A 26723-nucleotide genomic window follows, 5' to 3' on the forward strand; every position below is an offset into this window, starting at 1 on the left:
GATGTATGTTAGCCTTTTGATGTAGCCAGAAGCAAGTATTTGTAACTATTGTAACTCCATGAACTGTAACCTAGATGCCTTGATGATAATGCTTTATTGTATATAATTGCATGTGGTATATAATCTTTATATAATTGTAAAGTCTTATGATAAACTCCTGACTGGCTCCATTTGTATCCCCTTGTACTGCAACCTAGAACCCTCGTGATCCTGCTAACAGTCCCTTCCTCAGCTATCTTATGATATAGCTCATAGCCTATTAATGTTTCCTAATGAAGAGGCCTGAGTCAACCCACCTAATTCCTACCTTACAGTGCCAGATACAGCCAGTTTCTATGAGAACTGGCTAGCCTGACATGAGCAATAGCTTGAAGCTTTACCCTATAACTAAATTTTATAATAAGGCATATTACCTTATTATAAAACTAAAAATCATGCCCATTATCATAAGGCCACCATTTTTTACATTCATCCTCTGAACAAATATGTAAACTATCTGTGCATATTCAACAATTAGACTGACTTTATCATCTCGAGTCATTACATTCATTATCATAAGCCTGCCTTTGTTAGAATAAACTCACCAAATCACTGCAGTTCAGAGAGATAGATCTGAGGCTCATAAGCCTATTTTCCTTACATTGTGCCTTGTAATGTTCTTTCTCTGAAACCCCCATGTCATAGATTGCCTTTTATGCACATTGGACAGCAAATCCAAATCAGCAACAGTATCTTTCCTAAGTCGATTGAGGGTTGTCTCCAAATTTTAAATTGTAAAATGTGAAATATATAACATAAAAAAGCAAAAGCACATATGATGGGAAAATACTGAGTTTTGTTTCCTGTTCAAATTGGCTGTTAAATTCTGAATTTACTGGTTTCTGGTCACAGCTATTTCTAGAGGTGAAATCGGCATAAAATTAAACTACATTGTCAACTCCAAAGAAGCTGAGGATGATTTTAATACTACTTCTTCCTTAGATGACTATAAATTTTGAAAAATGTAACTGTTTAAAACATTCTAGAATAACTGTTATCCTTTTAATAACCCAGGTGGAAGAACAAAGCTTTATTTTAGTATTCTTAAAAGAAAATTTTTTTTACCATACAAATTCATTTTGGTTCATAATTAAGTGTTCTCCAGAAAAGAGAAGTAAAAGCACACCTCATAAAATCTTTGAGACAAAAAATTAACAAAAATTTTAAAATGAAAATAAATACACTAGGACAGTTCACAATGAAAGGAAAGGTTTTCAAACAGGATTTATTATGAGGCACAAATGGCAAGGATGTAGCACTGAAATAAATATTAAAATGAATTTATGAAACATGATGTATCTGTTCTGATGCTCCTGGGGCTGCATGTAACAAAACACCTACTCACGGTGGCTTGAGCAAGAAGGAAATTTATTACCTCACTAATAACCAGAAGTGCGGGAGCAGAGTAGCTTGATTTCAATGCTGACCATATCCTCAAGCCAGTAATCAGGTGGCTCGTAATAGCTGGAAGCTCCTCTTTCAGACAAGTCAATGTACAGAAGCAAAGAGATCACCTCTTGTTTTACTTCTATCTCAAGTTTGAGGAAATCTTTCCAAGAAGCTCCCAGAGATGTTTCCTTTTAGTTTTAATACTCAGAATCAGGACCCTCATTCCTAAACCAATCACTGGCAAGAGGAACAAAATGACCACAATTGCCTTCAAATATTATCTAAAGTTGAATGGAAATGTTGAGAGTCAACCTTAATGGCCACTATAAAATTTGGAAAATAAATTAATCCCCTGAAAGTATGCTTGTTTTTAACACTGTAGGCTCATTAGATACATTAGAAAATTTTGTTTAAAATTCTTTGCATTTAATAAATACATATTCAGTTTTAATTTAAAAGAAGCTATAAAAAGTAAATGAAATTAGAAGTTGAAATCTACTAATCATAGCAAATTTGATCATCTGACAAAATTACCTATCCACTATTGCTCAACTAAACCAGACCATAATCAAACAGAACGAATGAATTTTTTTCCCCATAAAGATAAGATAGCATAGCTGTAAACCTACTAAACTGCATAGTGCTTTTTTTCATTCCACAAGTATTTATTCAGTGCCTACTAAATGCTAGGCATTGATTTAGGTCTCGGAAATACATCAGCAATTAAACACACAAAAACCCATTCTTTCATGGGGAGGGGACAGTCAAAATAATAAGAGACTTGAATGATGTATAGTATGTCGGAAGGTGACACATGCTATGGGCAAACTAAAGCAGGGATGCCAGGCAGGCAGTGCCAGGGCCTTGGGGAAGAGAGGAAGAGAGAGGGGTGTGCTGTCTAAATTAAGTGATGAGAAAAACTCTGATAATATTGATAAAGACTCCTGAAGGGAATAAGGACCTAGCCATGTGAGTTTGTTGTTGGGGAAGAGCATTCCAGGTAAAGAAGTACAAAATTCATCAGCTGGGGGGAGGTAGCGGGGGCGGGCATGCTGGTTGGTGCCAAAAGGAGCCAGCAGCCAGAGCAGCTGGAGGGAGGCGGACAAGGGCACCCAGGACCACAATGGACCTGGGATGTCATGGAGGCCTCTGCTGAGTGAAAACCAGGGAATCATATTCCATAAGAATTTCAGACAAATTGCTTCCTCAACACTATAAAAAATAATCTGGGAAAGCAAGAATTACAAACAGTATTTTGCTAGGTAGGATTTCATATACTGAGCAAGAGTAAACAAGAGTTAATAATTAAAAAAAAATTAGTTTAGCAAACTTTGGTTGACTAATTCGATGGTGTATGGATTGAAAATTGTGTTCTTACCTATGCAGATTACTCCAGCTGCAGTTATTCATGAAGAGTAAGTGCTCAGGGCTCCTACCACTTTAAATGCAAATAGACTAATAGTATAAATCAACATAACCCAAGAATAACCCTGGTAAGGACATGAAATTTGAGAAATATTCTGGGAAATCAATAAACCAGAAAAACATGCACAGTAATCCACCATGCTAATCCTTTTTGCTGTCCCTGCCTCGTACAATCAGCAAATACAGATCTCAGAAGGTAACACCAGCAGTAGTCTCAGAACTTATCAAAATTCTTAGACTACTTTGAACTAAAAAGAGCAGTCTCATGACAGCCAGTTAGAGCCATTCCAGTTTCAAAGCAGTCACATAACCAAAGATGGACAGGCAGAGTTCTTAAAGAGGAAAGAATTAAAGGCTTCCAGAGAAGTTTCCTAATAGCCTGGCTTCAGGAAATGAATGGATTCCACAATGACTAAAATGGAATGGGCCTATTTTATTCAACGTTTTACAAAATAAAGTTCAAAGACATGCAAAACGGTATCGCGTATAGGAGCTCAGACACTTAAACCAGAGGGGCCCAAGTCTGATACCCATCTGCAGTGCTTTACTAAATGAAAACTAGAGCTCTGGTTTCTGCAAATACAGAAAGGGTTTGATAAAGCACTACCTTTTCAGGATTTTGAGAATTATACAAGATAATTTAAACCCAGCATAAATATACATTTTTTACAACAATCTAAATTGAAACACATTGCAATTATTGAAGCCTTTTAAGTTTTCCTTCCTTTGTTTAACTAACATTTTCTTCTTTCTAGTATTTTTCAAATTATAACAGTACAAACAGACCTGGACTATTGTTTCAATGATATGCATTTCATACGTTCACCCGTCACTCAATAAGTATACACTGATGCCTATTATTGTCAGTTACTATGGGACAAGTACCGGAGCACGTCCAGGGCCCAGCCCCCTGAAGCATAAGGGAGACAAGACATGATGGTTGGACCAGATCCTGCAGAGGGAGAAATGGCCTGCCACATGAAGTGGAATACTGAGGGATCCTAATAACTGCCCTCACTGGTTTCACAGCACTTCAATTAGGGACTATAATTACCTTCAGCACAGGCATCCTCAGCACAAATGCTGACACATTACAGAAACTCAGTAACATTTGTTGAATGAATAAATGGGAAAAATAGACAAAGTATGTGAATGTGTACATAATTATCAAAAGTACAACAAAAGTTTTAAATTAAGTATATGTCCTCCTCTACCTCTTGGCATTAGAGAGAAAGAATGTTTGAGGCAAAGAAGATGTGAATGAAAGATCTCTAAAACATACACTCAACTTAACGGATTAATAAATATATAAAGTGATATCAAATGAGCTATGAAATGAAGAATGGAAAGGAAAATAAATGACTTCATGCTCTTCAGGGATTACAAAATTGAAGTGTTTGTGGAAATTAATTTCTATGTAAAATTATCTCCAACCCTGTCATAGACACCTAGTTCATGTAATTGTATCCCCAGGCAAATGGAGGTGGAAGGATTCAAGGCAGTCACTGCATAATTCCAACCCAAAGAAGATTTTCATAAGAATAACGTGTGTGACTGTTATATAATAACACTCACCCCTTTAGTTTCCTAAGAACAACTTTCTTTTTGAATAGAACCAGGGGAAAAAATAGCAAGAGCTGATCTACCTGATACCCAATTAGTAATATTTATCATTATGCCATATTCTCTCTCACTCTTTCAACTGTGTAGCACTGTTGCTTACCAGGGGCTTCAAAGGATGGGAATTTCTCTGTTTTGTATAGCTTCATACTCTGAACTACCATTTTTGGCATACCCAATTCAACTCTTTGTATTCTGGCAGGGCAGAAGTAGGAAAGGGAGAAAAGGAAAAACTCAGTAACCTGCCTGCAGTGAGCACCGGTAAAGCGTCGTATATAAAAATCCACTATGTTAGCCAGCCCTCCACTTACTCCTCCTTCATCTGATAAAAACAATCAAATTTCCTTTTGGGCAACCAGTTTTCCTTCAGCTGACAGTTTGAAGGACAGGAGTCTAGGTGACCCAGGCCCACCGGTAATGTATATCCCCCACCCGGTAAGAAGTGACCCAACCTGTGGCAGCCTGCCTGAGAAGGCAGCCCACATTCTGGAAGAGTCCAGAGACAGAGACAGGTTCAGAGGTTTGAGCACCTTAGATCCAGCACAACCAAAAAGGAAAAAAAAAAAAAAAAAAAAGTCACGATACCCCTGGGCTTTACAATCATTGGAGCCAAAGAACATTTTTGTTTGTTTGTATAAGCTATATTGAATGGATTTTTGTTTGTTTGTATAAGCTATATTGAATGGATTTAACACATGTAACCAATGAATTCTGGAGAATACTTAAAAGTAAAACCCAAATATTCTCCTAGTATCCTAAGAATGCTGAATGCATTGTCCATAGAAACACAGCTATACTGGGACTTGCAGAACTAGACATTAGGGACTAAACAGATTTTTGTGGACTGGAGCAGAACAACTAAAGGCCATAAAATTGTTTCTATGAGGGAGAACATGTTCTGAGCACAAAATACATTTATAAAGAAGTTTTTCACAAATGGCTGGTTATTAAACCTCTCAATTGTATCATAAACTTAAGACTACAGTTTATTACTTTATAACTGTTTTTGGCATTTACATTTAACATCCTGTATTTTTATATTGTAGAGCATCCTTTAAATAACGAAGCATTCTTACAGTTTTATATATAAATCACCTAAAATAACTTTCATATGTCCTGTCAATTATCTTAGTAGAACAAATCAGGATCCAATATGCCTATTTCACAAAAAAAATGTATTTATTACAAAAGATAAAGGGCTTAAGTATCTGTCTCACAATCTGTTCACAAAAGTAGAAATAGCAATCAAAGTACCAGTGCTTCCAATTATTAACCACTGGCTCATACACTTTGTTTTAGTCACTACCATTGTTCTACCAAAGAAAAAGGGAAACATGAGTTCCTGCAAATTGTTTTAGGTCTCGGAAATACATCAGTAATTAAACACACAAAAACCCATTCCTTCATGGGGAGGGGACAATCAAAATAATAAGAGACATGAATGATGTATAGTATGTCGGAAGGTGACACATGCTATGGGCAAACTAAAGCAGGGATGCCAGGCAGGCAGTGCCAGGGCCTTGGAAGAGAGAGGGGTGTGCTGTATAAATTAAGTGACTTGACACTACAAATGTGCCAAGTACTTACACAAATACAAAATCAGCTAGTTCTCACAACCGCCTTGAGAGACAGGTTTATGTATGAAGAAAACCAGCATTTCCAGAGTGGATTTTTTTTTTTTTTTTAAAGGAAAGACAGAGAGAAGGAAGGAAGGAAGGAAGAAAGGGAAACATCTTTTTAAACATTTTCTTGTTTTATTGTATTCCGTTTCTCCGTTTTTGTTACATGGGCTGGGGCCGGGAATCGAACCGAGGTCCTCCGGCATAGCAGACAAGCACTTTGCCCGCTGAGCCACCGCGGCCCGCCCACCCAGAGTGGATTTTACACCAAATAATGTGAGTTATGCATTTCAAGAATCATTTACGGATGGGCATTAACAGAAGGAATAGTTGAGGGTACGAGGAGAAGTTGCATAGCTAAACAAGCCATAATGATAACAAAATATCCCCTATGAACCAATCACTCACGGGATTAAGTCAAGTACTCCTCCCTAGATTAGCCCAAGAATTCATCCTAACAGATTTATGTGAGTTTCTTTGCCCATTTCTCCCTCATTTTGAAATGCTGACAGGACCATCTATAATCAATGTAAATCAACCATAAAGTAACACCGAATAACATCTTAAAAAAACAAAAAAGTTAAGATTTCAAGAAGTTAACTATACTAATGTTAAAAATCACTAAAATTCACATACAAAGCTGTTAATAAATGACACATAAAAGATGATGCAAGAAATGTAATGAAAGCTCCAATCACAACATAAGTGCTTCAAAAGAAAAAAATTTGAATATTGAATGATGAAAGAAGATTCTTGAAAAAGCTGATTAGTTCTCAAATATTTTTATAAAATTGACCATCCTTATGAAGATTATGCTATGCAAATGTGAAATGTATAAGGAAAATTATACCAATATTGCTATTTTTTAAAATTCTAAGATCACCTCATAGTGCTATTTATACCAAAATTTTGTTAGTGCTAAGAAAAAATAAACTTTTATTCATAGTATTTAGTTCTCACTTTTCAGGTCTTACTCAAAACTTCTCACTCCCAACTGTCCCTATTTTTAGTTGTTTATTTTAAAAGGGTAGCCTTTCTGATTCTAATCATTCTTCAACAATATGCAGTGGAAGAATGTAGAAATAACCGTACCTACTGAATAAAAGTGAGCCAAACTGAGACTGCAAGCAGTACTTTAACAAATTAATCATAATCAAAAACTTATCTTACACTAAGTTTTAGTTGAATCAAATGCCAATGCAGCTGGATAAAGTGCAATGCCAACTTCAGTAAAATTTAGTTGATGCCTTATTTACTAAAAGAAAAAAGGAAGGAATAAATAGGGGAAAAGGAAAAAAATCAAATTACAGCTCACAAGATTCTCAAAATATTATATTTCAAGTCTTAACCTTATAGTCAAAGGAAAAATCGATGACAGAACTAAAACATTTCAAAGTGTTTTACTGGAGAGCAACAGATAAGGTTTATAGGATTATGTTGATTAGTTTATTGTGAGATGTCTTTTCACTCATTTGCTCAGAATTCAGTATTTATCAACTTTCTACCTAATAAGTCATTGTTCTTTAAAAATCAAGGAAAAATTATTTATTTTCAATAAATGCAATTATAATTCTTTGCCCAAGGGAAGGGAAAAAATCACTGTAAAGAAAATACAACTTAAAAGTTTGCATGTAAATAATAAAAAAAATCAATCCATTAATCTTAGCAGCAAGACCTTTTATTCTATGTATGGCGAGTATGTTTGACTTCTTGCTCTGTCCAGCTCTCCATCTGAGCCTCCTTTTTCCTCCCAAATGCCCTCTGCCCAGTGGAAAACACTTTGTGTGATTTTGATCAGACAACTCAACCCCCACCCCAAAGCTTTGTTCATAGGCACCAGACTGGGAAGACTAACCCATCCATCAATCACAAAGATGGTTCATAGATGTCCACCAGGCCTAACCAGGCCAACTGAAATTCTCCCAGGAACTCTTCTACCAGAGCCATCCCAGGAAATACGTCTCTGCATCAGGACTGCTAAACTAGAAAGATGTGTCTGGGGATATTGAAGGCCATCTTGTTCATCAAGGGGAGAACATTCCATATAGGATAAAGCCCAGTAGAAACCAGCAGAGCCAAGATTTATGAAGAAAGCTAGGAAGGAAGGGGGCTCTGCTTATAGGTTTGGACTCTGGATTCATTCTCCTGAAGCCAGTATTCCTATGTTGGCCAAGCATATGAGCCATAAAAGCCCCCCTTTTTTGGTTTAAGTTATATTGAATTTGTTCCTATAATCTATAATAAAAATAAAAACAAAATCCTAAAAATAAATACATAAGATTCAATAATACATGTTACAATTTCTTTGGATCTGTTTTTTTGTTGTTGTTGTTTCTTTTTTTTGCATGGGCAGGCACCGGGAATCGAACCCAGGTCTCCGGCATGGCAGGCAAGAATTCTGCCTGCTGAACCACCATAGCCCGCCCTGGGCCCCTGTTTTTAAGCAATAAAATAAAATTGTATTAGATATTCTTTGGGGTTTGCTGTATAATTCTATAATGTCAGCTGAAACTTCCATGAACTAAATTACTAAGTGATTTTAAGAAGTAAAAAGTACTAGCATATAAGAAAAAGGCACATTATACTTTTAGAAATATTTAAGACTTAAAGCTTGGTTGTTTCTGATAGGAAATATCTTTAATTAGGCCCCAAACTCATATTTTAAAGCTCTTTATAAAAAGAAGTCAAATGCTAGTTAAAAAGTAAAATAAAATCTTTGTGGCAATATTTTTTTATTCTGTTACAACAAATCAGGTTATTCTCTTCTCAAGATCATCTAACTGAATTTCACCAGTAATCACAATTAGATATTTAAAATTCCACGCACAGAGTAGTAAAGACCATGTAGAAATGTGTTCCTCATTGAAATTTCATTTTTATTAAATGTTTTCTGATGAGCTAAATTCTAACCTCTAGTTCAAATATCAAATTTGCAGTTTCTTAGAAATGGTAAACAATTAAGATACAATCAAATATGAAAAAGATATGCCATTCAACAAGTCACTGAAAAATAATGTAATAGAAAATGAGAGTATATTCTAATTTGAAATACTGAAACCTTTTTATAACTACTCAGAGTCTGTAAAGATTTTTTAATGAAACTGTTGTAAAATGGTTCCTCTAAATAAAATTGTCTCTCTTATTCATGACTGCATCCAGAGTTCTCAGACGTGTGTCTAGCACACAATAACACTGAGCATTTGCTGGATGAGGGGTGGGGGGTGGAGGAGAAGGCGGGATGGTTGCATGGAGATAAGGAGTGAGGGAGAATGAAGGGGTAAGGAAGGAGGTAAAGGACACAGTAAAAGGAAGAGACTAGAAAAGAGGAGAAATGGGAGGAGAAAGGAAAGGAAAGCTTGGGAAGGAGCTGGGGAAAGGGAGATACTTGGGGAGATAATGGAGATACTTGGGGAGGGAAGAGCAAGAGCCTGGGAAGGGAGAAGATGCTGACAGCTGGGTAAGGGAGGAGTGAGGAATTGAAGAAAGACGGTGGGAAGAAGGAGAAAGGAGAACAGAGAAGCAGAAAGGGAGAAAGAAGGAAAAAAACACAGAGCAAATAGAAAGAAGATAGCTTTCTAACCAGGTGAGTACTTACCATACCTGGAAATTATAAGTAACTCTGCATATAAATACAATTTAATATCTTAATGTTCTTACTTGTCTAATTCCAGTGAATGTACTTAGAATATTAACAAACTCATCAAAATTCATATTATACATATAACATATTTATCCAAATACATGATCAATAAAATTAATAAAAAATCTCATTACATCATTTTACTACATGTTTTTACAGTCTTCATCTTTTAAATTTGTAAGCATGAGATAGTGTATTTAAATTTGAAAGCAATTATTTGCTAAGCACCAATAAATACACTCAATGGTTAATTTGCACATCTTCCCCAACCAGAGCAATACTAACTTTTCTATGCCCTGTAACAGCAAATCACAACCAAGAATATCACCATTTCTTGTGTCAATAATGTCAGAGCTTTAGTTCTTTCTTTTCTGGTTATTTCCCTTTGCTAAGTGTGCATGTTTGGGAGAGTTGCGACCTTCCTTTCTGTCATCTTTGTCTCTGGGTGATATTTTACTAGAGATATCCTTTGAATTTGTCGCCTTTTTCCTATTGTCCTTGGTGCTGGCACTTTTACCTAGGCCCCCTTTTTCCTTTTCTCTGTCCTTTTTACCCTTGGTTGATTCTTTCCTGGATATATCTGAGTCAGCAATTTTCTTATCCTTCCGGTCATCCTCTTTTTCTTTCTTCCCCTTTTTTCTATCTTCATTCTTACTTTCCTTCCTTGACTCAGGTTTCTCTTTCTCCTTCTTGAGCTCTTCTTTAATGAGTTCTTTAACTTTCAGGTGTTCCAGTCAAAGGAAAAAATGTTTATTGAAAGCATCTCTTAATTCATGTAATAGCAACTTCGTGCATAAAAGTAGTGTCTTTTTATTTAACTCCCTTACACACACGTGAAATGTTCATTCAAAATGTGAATTGACTCCACTAGTTTTTAAGTTGACTAAAAACAGATGCAAATCTATATAAAATGCCAGCTACAAAAGAAATGCTAGAAACTTGCCATCAAATTTCTCAGCTTAAAACAAGACTGACATGCAATATTACTAAAAAACTACTCCAACCATACAGACAGTGCTTTACTGAAAGTGGTAACAAGTCACATTTCACAACCACAATGACGTAATTAAAGGAACGCTGAAAACTTAAAGAACAAATTTTTATAACTTTTAAATATTTATGTAAAGATTACTAAAATTATAGCTCTAACAAAAATTATTTCCTCAAGATATTTATGCTTACCATCCTTGGAAACAAACAAAATGCATAAATGAAAAATTAAACATCCAATAATTTTCTTAGCTAACTAAGCAAAAAATTTCCCTAGGAATATGAAATTTTAATATCCTTCTCCACAGTGTTTAAATAGTGTTTAAAATGACAAATAAAATTCCTTTCCTGCTTATATTTAACATTATGAAATCAGCATTCCTTTAAGTATGTTTCTGTGTTAATTTATGTAGAGCCACTCAGATCAACACCTTGTTTTTCCATGCTTAAAGGGGAAAGAGCAGTTAAATGGAAAATAGGAAAAATGGATATTACTTTCAACTTGCTTTACATAGAGTTTAATAGAGCTACTCAAAAACCTTTGAATTTCACCTTTTGGCTCTCTCATTATGGAAACCATAAGAGAAGCAAGGAGTTTACTTTGCAATGCAGCATTTAAGCAGCAACAAAGAAAATTAAATATTTCATTAATACGATAAAATATGGAAGTTTTTGCCCATTACAATTATGCAAAACTCATAGCATAAAATTCCCCACTCAAAGTGAACACTGGTTCTGTGGTCGTCACCAAAAGAAATATTATATATTTCTAGACACTCTGAAAAAATCTTGATTAACAAGTAAAAATACCAAATAGGATGTCTCATTAATTACTTTCCAGGTGAGCATCCAGGAAATTCTTCAATTCTTACTGGCAATCTTATAAAGAGTCTATAAAAATACAGAACAGCATTCCTAAAGAATTAACCCTCCATACTTCATTCTATCCAATGTTGTTTGTATACCAACACTGCAAAAGAGTGGGGTGCTTGTATAATGCTCTCAAGATTTATCTTCACACTACTTTTTAAAATTTAAAACTTTAATGTATACTTTGCTCCCTAGATCAAGAAGTAAAATTATCCCTTATTGACCACTTACTTAATAATTTTTAAAGTAGGAATAAAGTAGTGAAAATTCTGTTTTCTTCACAGAAATTATTTACATGGTATAAAATGTTGAACATTAAAATTTCTTAATTTCAAAATTAAAATACAAATCCCAAACCCTGCAATTCGCACTGTAAAAGTCTCACCTCTTAATATTTCAAAAAAATTCTACAAACATATAACAAGTACTTGGATTTCAAAATTACATTACACATTTATAAAGAAAAACATGCACCTCCTCGTGCCTCTTCCCCAAAAGACATAAATGTTTACAGATGAGCAAGAAAAAAGCAAAAGGGATGCACAGTTAAATTTTAATAATAAGATGCTAGCTTTTATATAATGGTTTATACATATGCCAATTTCAATAAATTAAAATATCAAACAGCAAATTTATATCAAGAAAATGAATGCAGTGCTAGATTAGAAACATAAGCTTTCATGTTACTGAAAACTACAAGCCTGAGTGTTAGCTTTTATTGTGCTATAAGCCATGTTCCAGAGCTTTTGGAAATATAATATCAATCACTAATGAATTCATCTTTTCTCCAACAGTAATTCAAAAATTCAAAATAAGAAAGGTTTTAGGTAGTAAGGATATGTGAATTTAATGTATGCATTATAATATGATTATTCTAATATATATATGTTCTTATTTTAAAGACCTTTACCAAGGTTTGCTAACATGAAAAAGGAAATTATTTAAAACTGTCACTTTATGGGCTTGAGGCAGAAAATTCTTTAAGAAGATTCTTTAAGAACCACTTATGACCTAAGGTGTGCCCAAAACCAAAAAGCAATAATGTTTAGCATTAGTAGTTGCATTTACATAACATATCCAGAAAATTCCATGCATTTTCAAGCATTAAATTCGATTCACTCATGGCTAATTTGAAAAACAAAATACCTTTAGTCTTAGTTTTTCTCTTGGCCACCCCACCAGGTCCTTCTGTTGGTGTTTACGAGATGAAAATAGGTTATGAACAGAAAATATAAAGGGAATTCAAAACTAAGTAGTTAACAAAATAGTTTAAAGTGGGCCCTCTATTAACCAAATTAATTAAATTCACCATTTTAAACCACTCTTCTTTCAACACATAAGTATCTACCACTTATATGTCATTTTAAATGTTAATTTTTCCATCTCTGATTAAAAAAAAAAAAGCACTGCATTCAGCCTATGATTTTGCTGATTTTGCCATTTGCTGTGTACCTGAAAGAATCGCTGGTTTTAGAAATACTCAGTTGCCACTGGGAAGAGCACTTCTCTCTCAGTCATGCCTTGATTGTCAGTACACTTCAGCTCCAGTTACAGATTTTGAATTCCTTATGGGGAAAGGACCCATGGACCTGATGTCCCCACTCCATTTACCATTCAAAACAGGATAGCATACTTAAGAGTTTGAATCTTTGCTTCAATAACTAGTGCCTTGTCTCCTACTATTTCAAACTTTCTTTAAAATATATATATACTATACAAAGAAGAAAGAATTATATTATGTGCATACATATTAACTTCTTACTCTTCATCTAAAACTTTGCAGTGGTTTTCTCTTTCCTCTATTAGCAAATGCAAGTTCGTTCTGATGACTGGTTTATTTTGACTCTCTAACAAATGTCACTAGCACATACCTCTCCGTACAGTTCTACTCCAACCAGGCTGTACTTAGCATCCACTGAATTAACCTTTCCAACTCTATCTCCCCCAGTGGCAGAAATGCTATTTTATATTCGTAAATGGTAAACTTTTCTAAATGGCACTCCAATTTGCCAATCCATTTTTTTTCCTCCTCATCACAGGGAGAAGGTATTGGAATAACTGCTTACCTCCTGTTAGGCGTGCATCAGATGCAATCTGTCACTAAAGAACCCAGGTAACTGAATTGATGCAAACATTCTAAGAAATGATCATGATGATGAATATGCAACTATCTGATGATATTGTGAATTACTGATTATATATATAGAACTGAATGATCATATGTTAAGAATGTTTGTGTTTCTTTGTTGTTATATTTTTTTAAAATTTTAAAAATTAATTAAAAAAAAAAGAGCCCAGGTATTGTCATAACAAAACCCCCAAGTTGTTTTACATTTATTCCTACTGTAAACTCTACAGCCCACTCTACAGGTTTCTCTAAACCAAAACTATACTTCTGGCTTTCAGTAGCAAGTGCTTTTACTCTTATCCTGCCATATTCAAATCACCCTCCATTCCTAAATTTCCTCTCCCATCTCCATTCACAGCAATATGTTCCTATCAAACAAAGTAGTCCATTTGAGAATGTTATTTTACTTTGGTTGAAATAAATTATTTGGTTGAAATGTCACCATCTCCATTCTGGGGAAAAAAAGAGTAACTAGTATGTTGTATCACTGACCACATAAAAAAGGAAACGTGAATTAACTATTCCATTTTGCTGTATCTATCCAGTTAATTACTATACATCCCCAACCATTACTTCTGTGTATAACAATTCTTTTCCTCAGACTTCCCTTTAATTCTGTAAGAAAGAGTATATCACCTTATAAGACTGAAAGTTTGTCTTTGCCCACTCTTCCACTGTTGTTTATTTAAGAATAAAATCTCAAAATTATTCTTGTAATACCAACTTTTCAATAAATGGGTATTAGCCAGTGGGTAAGAGAAAATAATATAAAGCATTAAAATATCTTCTGTTAGTGCTTTGAAAATTATTGCTTTTTTCTTTCTTTGCTTTGTATATATGTTATATTATACAAAAAAAAAAGTTTTTTAAAAATACCCTCTTTTGTGCTGCAGATGTTCCCTCTTGCCTCCTGCATGCTCTCACAGGGCAAATCCTGCTTTTCTTGCAGATAAAAAAGCAGAATGGTGGGAAACAGACTGCCGGCCCCCACCACATACTACACTCAATCAAAGCTATACTGATGAAAAGGCTAGGGTTCACTTTCATCATTAATTAACCAAAATATTAGATTAGGATCAGATCAATGAAAGAAGAAAACAATAATCAGTATTTCATTTAAAACTATTTCAATTTGAGTATAAATCCTTAAAGTGATAATAATTTACAATGTGCAATGTACCATATGCAATGCTAGGGTATTGATTTGAGCTACATTCTCTGAACTTTAAAAAATATAGTGAATATTTCCTCAGTATTTTGAGTCAAAAAAGACTGAGCTAATAATTTAAACCACAATTATAATATTCAGTCCCTGAGGAAAAGAATTTGGAAATGTAAAAAAGCACAGCATAGAAGAACAGGAATCAATTAAGGAGAGCCTAAATAATGAAGAAACAAGGAAGCAAACAGTTGTTCCAAAAGTCAAAAGAGCAGCTTTCAGAAGGAAGGCATTAACAAAAGTCAAAGATGAAGAGAGGATGGCATTATGAAGATGCAGTCACATTAAAGTGGTGAGAAAACATCGGTGGTGAGAAAGGTGACCAAAAACCCAGGGGCTCATGTGAGGGCCTCCCCATACAGCTTTAGAAGGAAACCGATCCTATGTGGAGTTTCCCAAGATTCTGAGGAGGCAGAAAGAGACTGAAGGTTTGAAGGGTTTTATTTGTGTTTGTATGTTTTAAAGGCTGGAGGAAATGCAGACATGTCCTCAAGAAAATAAACTGAGTTGGTGAGAGAGCACAGACCTCAGTGGAAAAGTTACTTTGGAAACCAGAAGATGCAAGTTCTGAAAAACTGCCAAATGAATGATAGGAAACAATAATTCAAAAAAATTCTAAAGCAGTAAAGAAAATGTTAGAAAGTGTAGAAAGAAGATAATAGAACCCCAATCAGAGCCTACTATCTTAGTAAAGCAGAAAACAGAATCATCTCTAGAATGGAATAAAATGATCCTGGAAGACTGAAGAGCATGGAAAACATTCAGAACAACTGCTAAACAGAACAACATAGCTGTCACAAGAACTAACAGAGGTTCGAGTCCAGTAAAATTTTTAAAACATTTTAATTTACTTTAGCATTTTTAAATTTTTTAATAGATTAACAATATTACAGACATGTTTGAAAAAAGAAAGCTCTAAACCCATCAACCTTTTATGATGAGTGGAGAAAAGAAGTATAAACAGAACACAAGGGAACCAAAAGCCTGAAAAAATAGAAGGTGAGTAGATCCAGAGACCAAGCACTTGAATAAAGCTACAATGCAGATTCAAATACAAGTGAGATACTGGGAACAATCAACTAATATATTCCAGCTTATTGTACGAACTGCAAAATAGTCAATAATTTAAACTTTTTCACTTATTGAAATTGCTTCTCAAAAATAAAGAAAAACAATGTTCCAGTATGTATGCAACCACGATGTCTAAGGCACTCTGGCCCATCAGAACCAATGCAAGTATGAATAATAAAAGCTGTGCTTAACTTTTAATAGGGAATGAAATACAGCCTAACTCCTGGTTCTGAGCCTTGAGGAGCTTTATAATTTCAATACCTCCTCTTAGGTATTATGTGGTTAACTCAACAGAGGCAGAGAACTTAGTATACTTGTTCCATCAACCAACTTGTGAACAAAAATCTTGAATCACTGATTCTTAAAGTATTCCATATAGGCATTGTGGTCAAAGAAAATTCCACAGCCCAAATCACAGAAAACTTTTAATATATTTTACAGACTTAAGTAGCTAAACCAAAGTCTTATTTATAAAGGGTATTTGAACAACAGTCCTCAACAGATGTAAGTGTCAAGTACATTGAATGAAGCTGAATGTGAGGGTGAGAGAGGGAGGAGGGTTGGGGACACATATGAAACCAGAAGGAAAGAAAGATGATAAAGTCTATTCCTATTATCTAGGAATGCCTAGAGTGTACAATGATAATGACTAAATGTACAAATTAAAACATGCTTTTGCATGAGGAAGAACAAAGAAATGTCAATGTTGCAGGGTGTTGAAAACAGCTGGTCATTCATATTTTTAAAACTTCAACTTCTGTGTGAGACTAAAGCAAAAAATGTTTATTTGGTACAAAATTTAAATTTTGATTAGTGCAGTTCCTAATACAACTTATATGGTCAGGTTAATTGAACATCATAAGTACATGGAACCTTGAGTAGAGCATGAGATTTTGTAGATTTGTCTACAATAAATCCCAGATGTCTCAATAAATCCCAGACTGATTTGAACACTGAATAAAGAAGTCTTTGCAAAGTCCCCTTGGGGGAATGGCAAGAAAGTGGGAAAATTCAACTTCCCCATTTGGAGAATTCCTGATATTCTCGCAAGCAGTGGGGACAACCAAATCAACAGGCTGAGCCCTCAATCTTGGAGTTTGCTCCCATGAAACTTATCCCCAGAAAGGATAGGCTAAGCCCACCTAAATGAGCCCCAAGAGTCATCCCAGAGAACCTCTTCTGTTACTCAGATGTGGCCTATCTCTCTCTCTCAGCCAACAAGACAAGCAAACTCATTGCCCTCCCACTCTCTATGTGGTACGTGACTCCCCGGGGTGTAAACCTCCCGGACAACATGGGACAGAAACCCTAGAATGAGCTGGGACTCAGTATCAAGGAATTGAGAAAATCTTCTAGACCAAAAAGGGGAAGAGAGAAATGAGACAAAATAGAGTTAGTGGCTGAGAGATTTCAAACAGAGTTGAGAGGTTATCCTGGAGTTTATTCTTATGCATTATATAGACATCCTCTTTTTAGTTTAAGGTGTCTTAGAGTGGCTAGAGGGAAGTGCCTAAAACTGCAGATCTATGTTCCAGCAGCCATGTTTCTTGAAGGTGAATGTACAATGATATAGTTTTTGGCAATGTGACTATGTGATTGTGAAAACCTTGTGTCTGATGTTCCTTTTATCTATGGTATGGACAGATGAGTAAAAAATATGGATAAAAAATAAATAAATAATAGGGGGAACAAATGTTAAAATAAATTGAGTAGATTGATATACTAGTGATCAATGAAAGGGAGTACTAAGGGGTATAAGAAAAAAAATAGGGGGAACAAAGGTGAAAATATATTGGGTAGATGGTAATACTAATGATCAATGAGAGGGAGGGGTTAAGGGTATGGTATGTGTGAGTTTTTTCTTTCTTTTTATTTCTTCTTCTGGAGTGATGCAAATGATCTAAAGAATGATCATGGTGATGAATATAATACTATGTGATATTGGTGAGCCACTGATTGTACACCATATGTAGAATGTTTGTAAGTTAAGAATGTTCGTGTTTGTATGTTGTTTTGGTTTGTCAATAAAATAAAAATAAAAAAAGATGTAACCTGTCAAGTGATGACATTAGGAATAATTTGAGATAAATCCAAATTACATATAATAGCATAGTAAAAAAACTGTTCTTGCAGGACCTTAGGGTTTTGTCACTGTAAATGGGTCTTACATGATATGAGAAGACCAGAGAAATTGGATGTAAATTTACATTTATGAATATGCTTGTTGTTTCATAGGATACATTTAGGGTATGTAGCTCCTTTTGTAGTTTTGTTTTTACTACTTAAGTTTGGAAATGATACCAAATTTTAGTACTTCTTAGTTGGTGTGTTTTTTTTGCTGACATATGTTGCATTACATATTGATGTATATATCAATATATTCAATATGTATTACAATTATACACACAAGCCATAAATAAGAGGGAATGAAAAACATGGCCTTTGCATTCTCTATAGCCTCTGCAGAGCAATCCTAAGCAGCAAAATACTGGTGTTGTGATGTATAGCAATGGAGAAGAATATTAAACCATGTTTAAGAAAAATAATAATTTTTAATAAAGCTGTTTTTGAATGTCTGAATACAGTGCTGTGAGACAAGAAAGTAATTTCTAGAGCAAAGAATCAAGTGCAAAGTGGAAAAGCAGGACCACCCAGCACTCCGTTATGTTCAAGAAACCTAAAGGACCCCCTGGCAGCAAGCCAACAACAGTTAGCCTCGGCAGTGTAGCACAGTTCAGTACCAAGGGCACTTTCTCCAACTGACTTACATGCCATCACTCATGTCCTTATGTCCCAAGGAAAACCAGGGCTGAAAGAAGTTAAAGTGTAGAAAAGAAATCCTGCAGAGAGCCATTTCCGTGCTTTTGTGCCAAATCCAGAATACCCAGCGCCTTTTTTAATCAGTGCAGCGTATCTGAAGAAGCAAGAGTAACTCCATACTGGATATAAAACACATTCCAAAGTTCCTTTGTTTGTTCAAAATTAGAAAAGCAGAGTAAATAGAGCTATCTTACAATTCTGTAACTATACATAAATATCCAAACATATAGGATACAACTTTGATTTTTTAAAATAAGTTCCCAAGTTTAAAAGAAACAGAAAATAAAAATAAATCCTTAGAAAACTGAGAATTATAACATATACAATAAATAAAACTTAAATGAAGTTATTTTTTCGGCTTTTGAAATATTTTATACCACAGATTTGCAAACAAACAGCTTTATTTTTTCTCACTGAAAAAAGCCTCAGGCACACAGTTGAAGGAAGTCACAGAAGTCAGGGGTTCATCAGCTATAGGTATTTTACCTTCATCAGAGGTTTTTCAAAGGGGGCTGGCTAGAGACAGTACTAAATACATGGTTTGTTAACTTACATCCTTGTTTTCCACTTGCAAAAATAAGGCATAATTAATTTCTGTACATAAAATGAGCACAATGTCATGACAAAAAATAAAGCCAAACACTTATAGCACACAAATTTAATTATTTACTTCTCATAAACTGATCAAACACCATTTTGAGTTAGTAGCAACGAAGCATTAAGAAATAAGATTGCTTTAAAAACATGTATCAGGCATTTGGCTAAGTGAACTTTCATAGAGGATGGGGCCTTGATCACTTTTTAATTTAAACCTAATGAATGCTGATATTTCATTGGACTCAAATTCAAAGTGTAAAGCACAGAAAAATATGGACAAAAAACTGAATAAACTTTCAGTCAGCACATTATTAAATCACATTCATTTGATGAAGAACATTCTACCTAATAGATTAGCTGTCATGCTTGAATATTTTAAAGTCAGAAACTTCTGACTATCAGAAACCATCAGAATTAAACATACTTCCTGAACGATTAGGGAAAGACAAACTAGAGTTTTAATAGCCATTAAAGCTTTGAGATCACTGTTCAACGTATAATATGTATGTCTAAGAAGTTATAAAATAATGTACTAAAAATATATATAAGATCAGGGTGGTGCCACCATGGCTCAGTGGCAGAATTTTTGCTTGCCATGCCATGTCAGAGACCCGGGTTCAATTCCCGGATCCTGCCTATGCGGGGAAAAAAAAAATATATATATATATATACATATATATATATATATATTATAATCAGCAAATTGGACAGTCTTCTCTGATACAGGTAAATCACGAATAGAGGGAATAGCTGATGTATATCCTATGTTCTGATTTGAGACTTTCACTCTCAAGCTATTGTTTTGATAGTCTACAAGACTGATTTCCAACAAAAAAAAATTAAATTTGTCATAATTCCCCTCAGAACAAATGGAATAATAATCTATTTACTGAAAATAATGATTAAATATGGAAAAGTACTGACCAAATATTTGAGAAATAAGTTTATTATAGATAAATAAAATGTTAAAAATGCAAACATTTTCAAATTTTAAACTACGAAATACTAAAGCTAAGCAAGGTTTGATAGATAGTCAGAGAGATTTAAAAACATAAAACACCACTACCTCAAAGAATGATAGAAACCAAAAAGTTTTAGGCTTATTCCTTTCAAGCTATAAGTGCTTTGCTTGGGGGAGGGGGTGGACAAGAAAAATGAAATCTCATTCTTAAAAATGCATCATATTATGATTAGCACACTTCACTCTGGTTATTATTGGAACAAACTCATTTTAAAGGAAATTCACTCAATGATGTTTTAAAAATATTTCCAAATGTGTTTATAGCAATAGCTTTATAGTGAGAAAATTTTATTCTCCTAAAAAAGAATTAGGACTTAAATAAATTTAAGTTATAAATCTACTAGAAATTATATCATATTTAAGCCCAAAATGATAGCCAATTAATAAGAAAATGCAGGGGAAAAAATGGGAAAAGACTGTTACTTAGGATGAATGATTTTAATATGCACAACATTTTTTAAGATACATATTCACACTTTCTTGCTTGTGTAAAGAGGCTACTTTAAAAAATATATATGAATTACTTTCTCTGGACATATACTTGGAAATGTAATTTTTAATTTTGCTTTTGTAGATGGACACACTACTATCCACATACAGTAATTTAACTGCCCTAAGACAAAAACATGGGATAATTTTCAAATTATTTCAAAAGCACCATTAATACAGAAATTTACATTAGAATTTATATTAACCAATCTGACAAATCAGTTAGCCTAAACAATTACAATAAAAATACCAAGTTTTTAAGAATCACTTTACATATCAGTTATGTTAAAGGTCAACAGAGAAGCACTTAATTTATGAATCATGCCAAAAATACCTTTATAATCAAGCCCATTATAATCATCTTAATTAATTGTGTGTTAGAAAGACAAGCATCACGGGTTAACCACAAAACAATGCACTACAGTTAAGTTTCAAAATTTAGTTCAGCGAATACATAAGTTGCAACAAAATGATACAGAAACCAATTACACCACCGCGAACATCATCCTCAACGCACTGTGGGGGCCACTGGAAGCATGAGCAAGGTCATGTTCTTCACTGAGAGTGGCCGGAGCAAAGGAAGGGACTAAGCAAGTAAAAAAGCTCACATGGTTGGCTTTTATTGTAAGACCATAACCGCCCCACTGCAACTTAAGCCCTGGAAAAGCAAAGGAAAAAAAAAAAAAAAAGAAAAGGGAAACTGCTTCGATTTTCATTAGCCAATGACTTCAGTCCCTGAATCAAAGTTACTGGTTATGTAAATCCAAAATGACGCAAGTCTTTCCCTGAACCCCTTCATTCTGTGACGTACCATCAACACCATCAGCGGTTTCACTTTCTTCTTCTTCTTCTTCTAGCATTTCAAAAGGAGTCATTATATCATAGAGAAAGGAGAGGAAACCATAAAACCAATCAGAACTTTCCTCTGCTAAAATATTAAGGACTTCCTCAAGAGAATCAATATTTTCATTACTGCCATCTTTGGTCAGGCCTACATAAGAATAAGGGAAGAGAGAGAGAAAATAAGGAGAGCAGTTAGGAGGTAAAAAGAAGTGGAGGAGGAGTGATCTCAAAAAGGATGTGCATCATGGATACAGGTTTACAGAAAAGATATTTAGGAAAACAAAGAAATCGATTGCAATGCACATCTTACAATCAACTCTCAGTCAGGTGTACGAAAAGAAAGCAGCAATTTGAACAATCCTAGCTATTCCTACCAGTCCCAAATCAGGTTTTTACCTTTCTCCCCTTAGAGAATCTTGAGCTGAAAAGTTGATAAAATTGGCTGACATTAATGGAAAGAGTGAACAAAAAATCAGTTTGAGAGGAAAAAAGACAAATACTTCTGACAACTTCCAGATTTTCTCATTTACTGAGATATTATTGAGAGTTGATTATATAAACATTTACATATATCAATGAATATTCCTGAAAACAGAAAGGCTTATTTCCTCAGATTTTTCCTCTGGAGACCTTGAGTCTCTGGAGTTAATACGACTGGTAGGACAACAGTTTATAGCATCCATGCATGGGCATAATGTACTCAAACTATGAAACAGAGATAACTAACTTACATTTTCGCACTATAAAATGTTAGCTCTATAAAGCTCCCTCTGGTAACTGACTCATAGTCCTGTAATTTGAGCCAATAATGGGACAGTTATTAATAATAATTCACTCTTCCTCACCAATATGAGGTTTGATTAAGGCTTTAGCCAGTCATAAACAATCATTTCAAACCACACTTCCTGTTAATCCATGAAATGAGTTTCTACTACAAAGATCCAACTCTTCTTTACTTTTAAATATTGGTCAGAAAACAGGCTCCCACGATAGAATAAAAATGAAGTATATATTGCTATTTATTTTTTCCTGTGCTCTACGTGGGGAACGTTCGCTTGGTTCCAGTAGATAGCAAACTCCACGAACACTGCCAAAGTTATACACTCAAAGCTTGATAATTTTCTTCCTTCCTTCCTTCCTTCCTTCCTTCCTTCCTTCCTTCCTTCCTTCCTTCCTTCCTCCCTCCCTCCCTCCCTCCCTCCCTTCCTTCCTTTCTTTCTTTCTTTTTTTTGTTTGCATAGGCAGCCACCAGGAATCAAACCCGGATTTCTGGCATGGCAGGTGAGAACTTTGCCTGCTGAGTCACCATGGCCCACCCAAAGCTCGATAATTTTGAGGAGGAACAAACAGGGAGGAGATTCTAGCTGTAAAAAATGGGAACATAATACCAACAGGCTTTTCAGATGATGGCCACCTAATTTAAACATTTCAGGCTTTAGCAAAGCACAAATTTTCCATGTAGCATAACTACCAGCAATAAAGATTAGGAGATAGGGAAAATAATAAGACAACTAGTATAAATATTAATGCTACAGTGAATTTTCTTTAATCAATAGAAGAACTACATCAAGTCATTATTCATGAATTTTGGGGATGGGGGTGGGGACACAAATTGGAATTATTTCAATTATTTTCTCATAAGCCTAGCATATCTATCACTGGATTTAAAAGCTGACAAGTGCTATGAACAGAGGAGAGCTATGCTCACACTCAAGTTTCAGAGTGAATAACATTTCTTCTTCCGATCTTATAACAACACAGCTTTATACTTAGAATAAACATTTTCCTTTTCTCCATTTTTCAATATATCATAAACTACTTCCAAGTATTGAATACAAAATGTAAAACTTCACTGCCCATCAGTATGACAGCTGAGGTGTGCAATAAATACATACAAGGACTTAAAACTGTTAACCCAATCACACAACCTTCCTGCGGCTCTTGAAACAAAAGGTGCTAATCATTAAAGAAGAAGCACTGAAGACACATTCTGGGGCACAGTTACTACTTAACCTCTGAGTGAAAGCCCATCCACACAGCAAGGTGCCAAAGCCTCTGGCTGAGCAGTGTCCAGTCCTCCCCTCCCTTCAGGCCACTCAGGCATCTCTCCCATCCACAAATGTCTATCAAGGTTTGGTAAGTGCTGACTGCCCTTTTGTTCTCTGGCCATATGGGATATGGTGCTAACTAGGTGCTAGCCATAGGCTAAAAGGATAACCATGTAATTCTTGATGATGCTTAGAGTATCACAGAGCCTTGAAAGAGTATCATAGAGCCTTAGTAAAAAACAATAAAATAATAAAATTAATGATGGCTATTAGCTTTGATTTATTCAACACGTCTTTAATTCTCTCTACTCACAAGAACAGCTGCAAATTATTAAAAAAAATGTAAGCATGAATGTATATATTTCCCCAAATTGAAAAGATTTACACATATGCCGATTGAAGAATCTAGAAAAACAAAAACGAATTAAATGTCAAACCTATGAAAGCTCAACATATCTCAATCATTACCAGAGCTGCATGCCAATCACTCTCCTATCTTCCTCCCTCCCTGTGGACTCCCTCTGCTCCTGCCCAAGCCTTATGGTGGGCTGCCCCTCCAATGACAGTGTCCCTACGTGCCGGCTACTTTTGGGGTATACACTCACTGAATTTCCTTTCCCTATCTACCTCACTATGGTGGATGTCTCTGCATCCCAATCATTTCACTAGGCCTCGTCTTTGCAACCACCTGCCAGTAATAAAGCTACAATACAACAAAGCTACTAAGCTGAAATAATGTCGCAAACCAGAAAGAATTCTGCTCATATAAGTTAAGGATGAATTTTATACAGAGAATTCAAACACTACAGAAGCGATAAATGAGTTTGACAGTTCACCTTTGATATATTTCACTTTTAGTAAAGCCACAAGTCAGATGTGAAATAGTGCATGTATATTAAACAGTTCCTTTAATTTAGCCTCAAACATTGCACATCTGGGAGTCAAATTACCAAATGAACACTGAGCTTCACCAAATTTGCTTCTAACTCAAAGTATGCAATTCTTAGAAAAGGAACAAGGCCCGTTTTGCCCATTCCACATGCATCAACCTGCAAATGGCAATTTTCCAAGTTAAAACTAACCTCTTAGTGACTGGCTAAAAAGTTTTAAGAGAATAAACTTTGATATTTAAAATATAATACTGAAAATCAAATAGGTGGATGTTATAGTCTGTCATAATAGTTGCTGTAGAAATGGGCATGTTGTATACAAATAGTACTGCCATATAATTTTTAATGGTTGGCATTTCTAGTATGACAAACCAGAAAGCTGATATTAAGTAAAAAATAAATAAATAAAATACAAAAGATAGGAGACAATATTGTCTAAAAATGAAAATATATTAAAAAAATAAGTCTCACTATTCTTAAAACTGTTATATTTTCAACACATTGAATAGGATTTTAAGATCCTTATTATTAAAAGAATATATTTGTTTATTATAAACCTCAAACATTAGTTGGATAAAAAAAATTGATTTTCTATTTCAGAATCCACCATTTAAAGAAAAGTAACCATTCACAGGCAAGCAAATTAACATCATTCTGGAATGATAAATTCTACGTAATTTCATTTCTTCCATATGTCTAGGATTATAGGCTTCTCAGGATATAACACATTTATAAAAACTCAACTTTAGAAATGAAATGAAAGAATTATATTGACAATTCCATGAAGGTTAAGATGGGAAAAGAAATTTCATGGACAGTCAGCTTCTATTGTTAAGTAGCAAACCCCAATTTCTATTGAACATATAAATAAGAAAACATAAACTAAGGTCAAAATTAAGAAGCTATACTACATTTTATCACAACTAAACTCCTGTTTTCATATTTAGAACTCATTTTTTTATAAGGAGCTGAGAATAACTTAGGGAAAAGTTTCATTGGTTATAGATATGGTGCCTCCCATTTTTTACATGCCCATAAAATAAACACGACATTTTGGGTCTAAAAGAATTTATTTGAGTCATTATTTTAAAAAGCTTAATATATAATACCTTGCCATGTTCATTACTTTTTAAGACTTAAAAAAAAATTTAATACATAATATGCTACACACTAAAGCAAAGCAAACTATTTTTATCGAGCAGAAATACATATCTCACCAAGCCAGATTTATATAAAATTTGCAAGTTAAAATTAGCAACATCCTTTCTCATAGCACAGCACTTTAAGACCAATGAGGGAATAATGCATCTTCTTTTATTACAAGAAATATCTTAGTGATAAAGATAGGTAATTCTGGGGATAGGAGGAAAAATGTCCAAGATTTCCAAAATAAGGAAACACAGTCAAAAGACCACTAGTTCACATTTTAATGTATATGCACAGGAGATTTTAGGATATTTACCACTACTATTTTATTTCTAAATGAATTTATGTAAGAAATTTTAAGTCTTTAGGAATTTACACTTTTAAATGCAAGTGAATTATGCCAAATGCCATTAAAGAAAGGCTAAAACTACATTTGAAAAAAGACTGGGACATTATATATTCAGATATTAACTTCACAAGACAAAGTGTTTAAATCTTAAAAAAATATGAAATATTATAATTAAAAACATGTGCAAGGGCTATAAGTAAATTAAAATATGGAAGTATATGAAGAAAAACTTCAGCCATTTAATGTCCCAACAAGAATAAAATACATGATTTAAGTAGGAAATATATCATGCATGAAATATATATCAATCCATATAGTTATTATTAAAGCAAAATATTTTTAACCCCCAGCACTAATAAAAACATAAGACATGTACTTGCCTAATAAAACTTTGGCATCATCCACATCAAAATCCCCATCGCCATCAGCATCATAGATTCCTAGTTTTCCTATAATAGAGGAGGAGTGATGGGTGTGGGAACAAAAGGGAAAATAAATTTAATAAAGTAT

The 26723-nt window shown here is 34.4% G+C and overlaps 1 protein-coding gene across 11 annotated transcripts in view; it reads right to left on the reverse strand.

Annotated features, from left to right (window-relative positions):
* The window catches only part of ASPH (aspartate beta-hydroxylase), a 272195-nt gene that overhangs the window by 191701 nt on the left and 53771 nt on the right, over nucleotides 1–26723 (reverse strand). For 8 of the 11 annotated variants that reach the window (XM_077166854.1, XM_077166851.1, XM_077166849.1 and 5 more), the window contains one exon: nucleotides 26594–26662. In XM_077166854.1, the coding sequence (XP_077022969.1) occupies nucleotides 26594–26662 (69 nt within the window). The other 3 variants (XM_077166857.1, XM_077166859.1, XM_077166860.1) reach the window with 3 other exon arrangements.

This window comes from Tamandua tetradactyla, chromosome 6, assembly GCF_023851605.1.
Source record: "Tamandua tetradactyla isolate mTamTet1 chromosome 6, mTamTet1.pri, whole genome shotgun sequence".
NCBI classification, from domain to species: domain Eukaryota; kingdom Metazoa; phylum Chordata; class Mammalia; order Pilosa; family Myrmecophagidae; genus Tamandua; species Tamandua tetradactyla.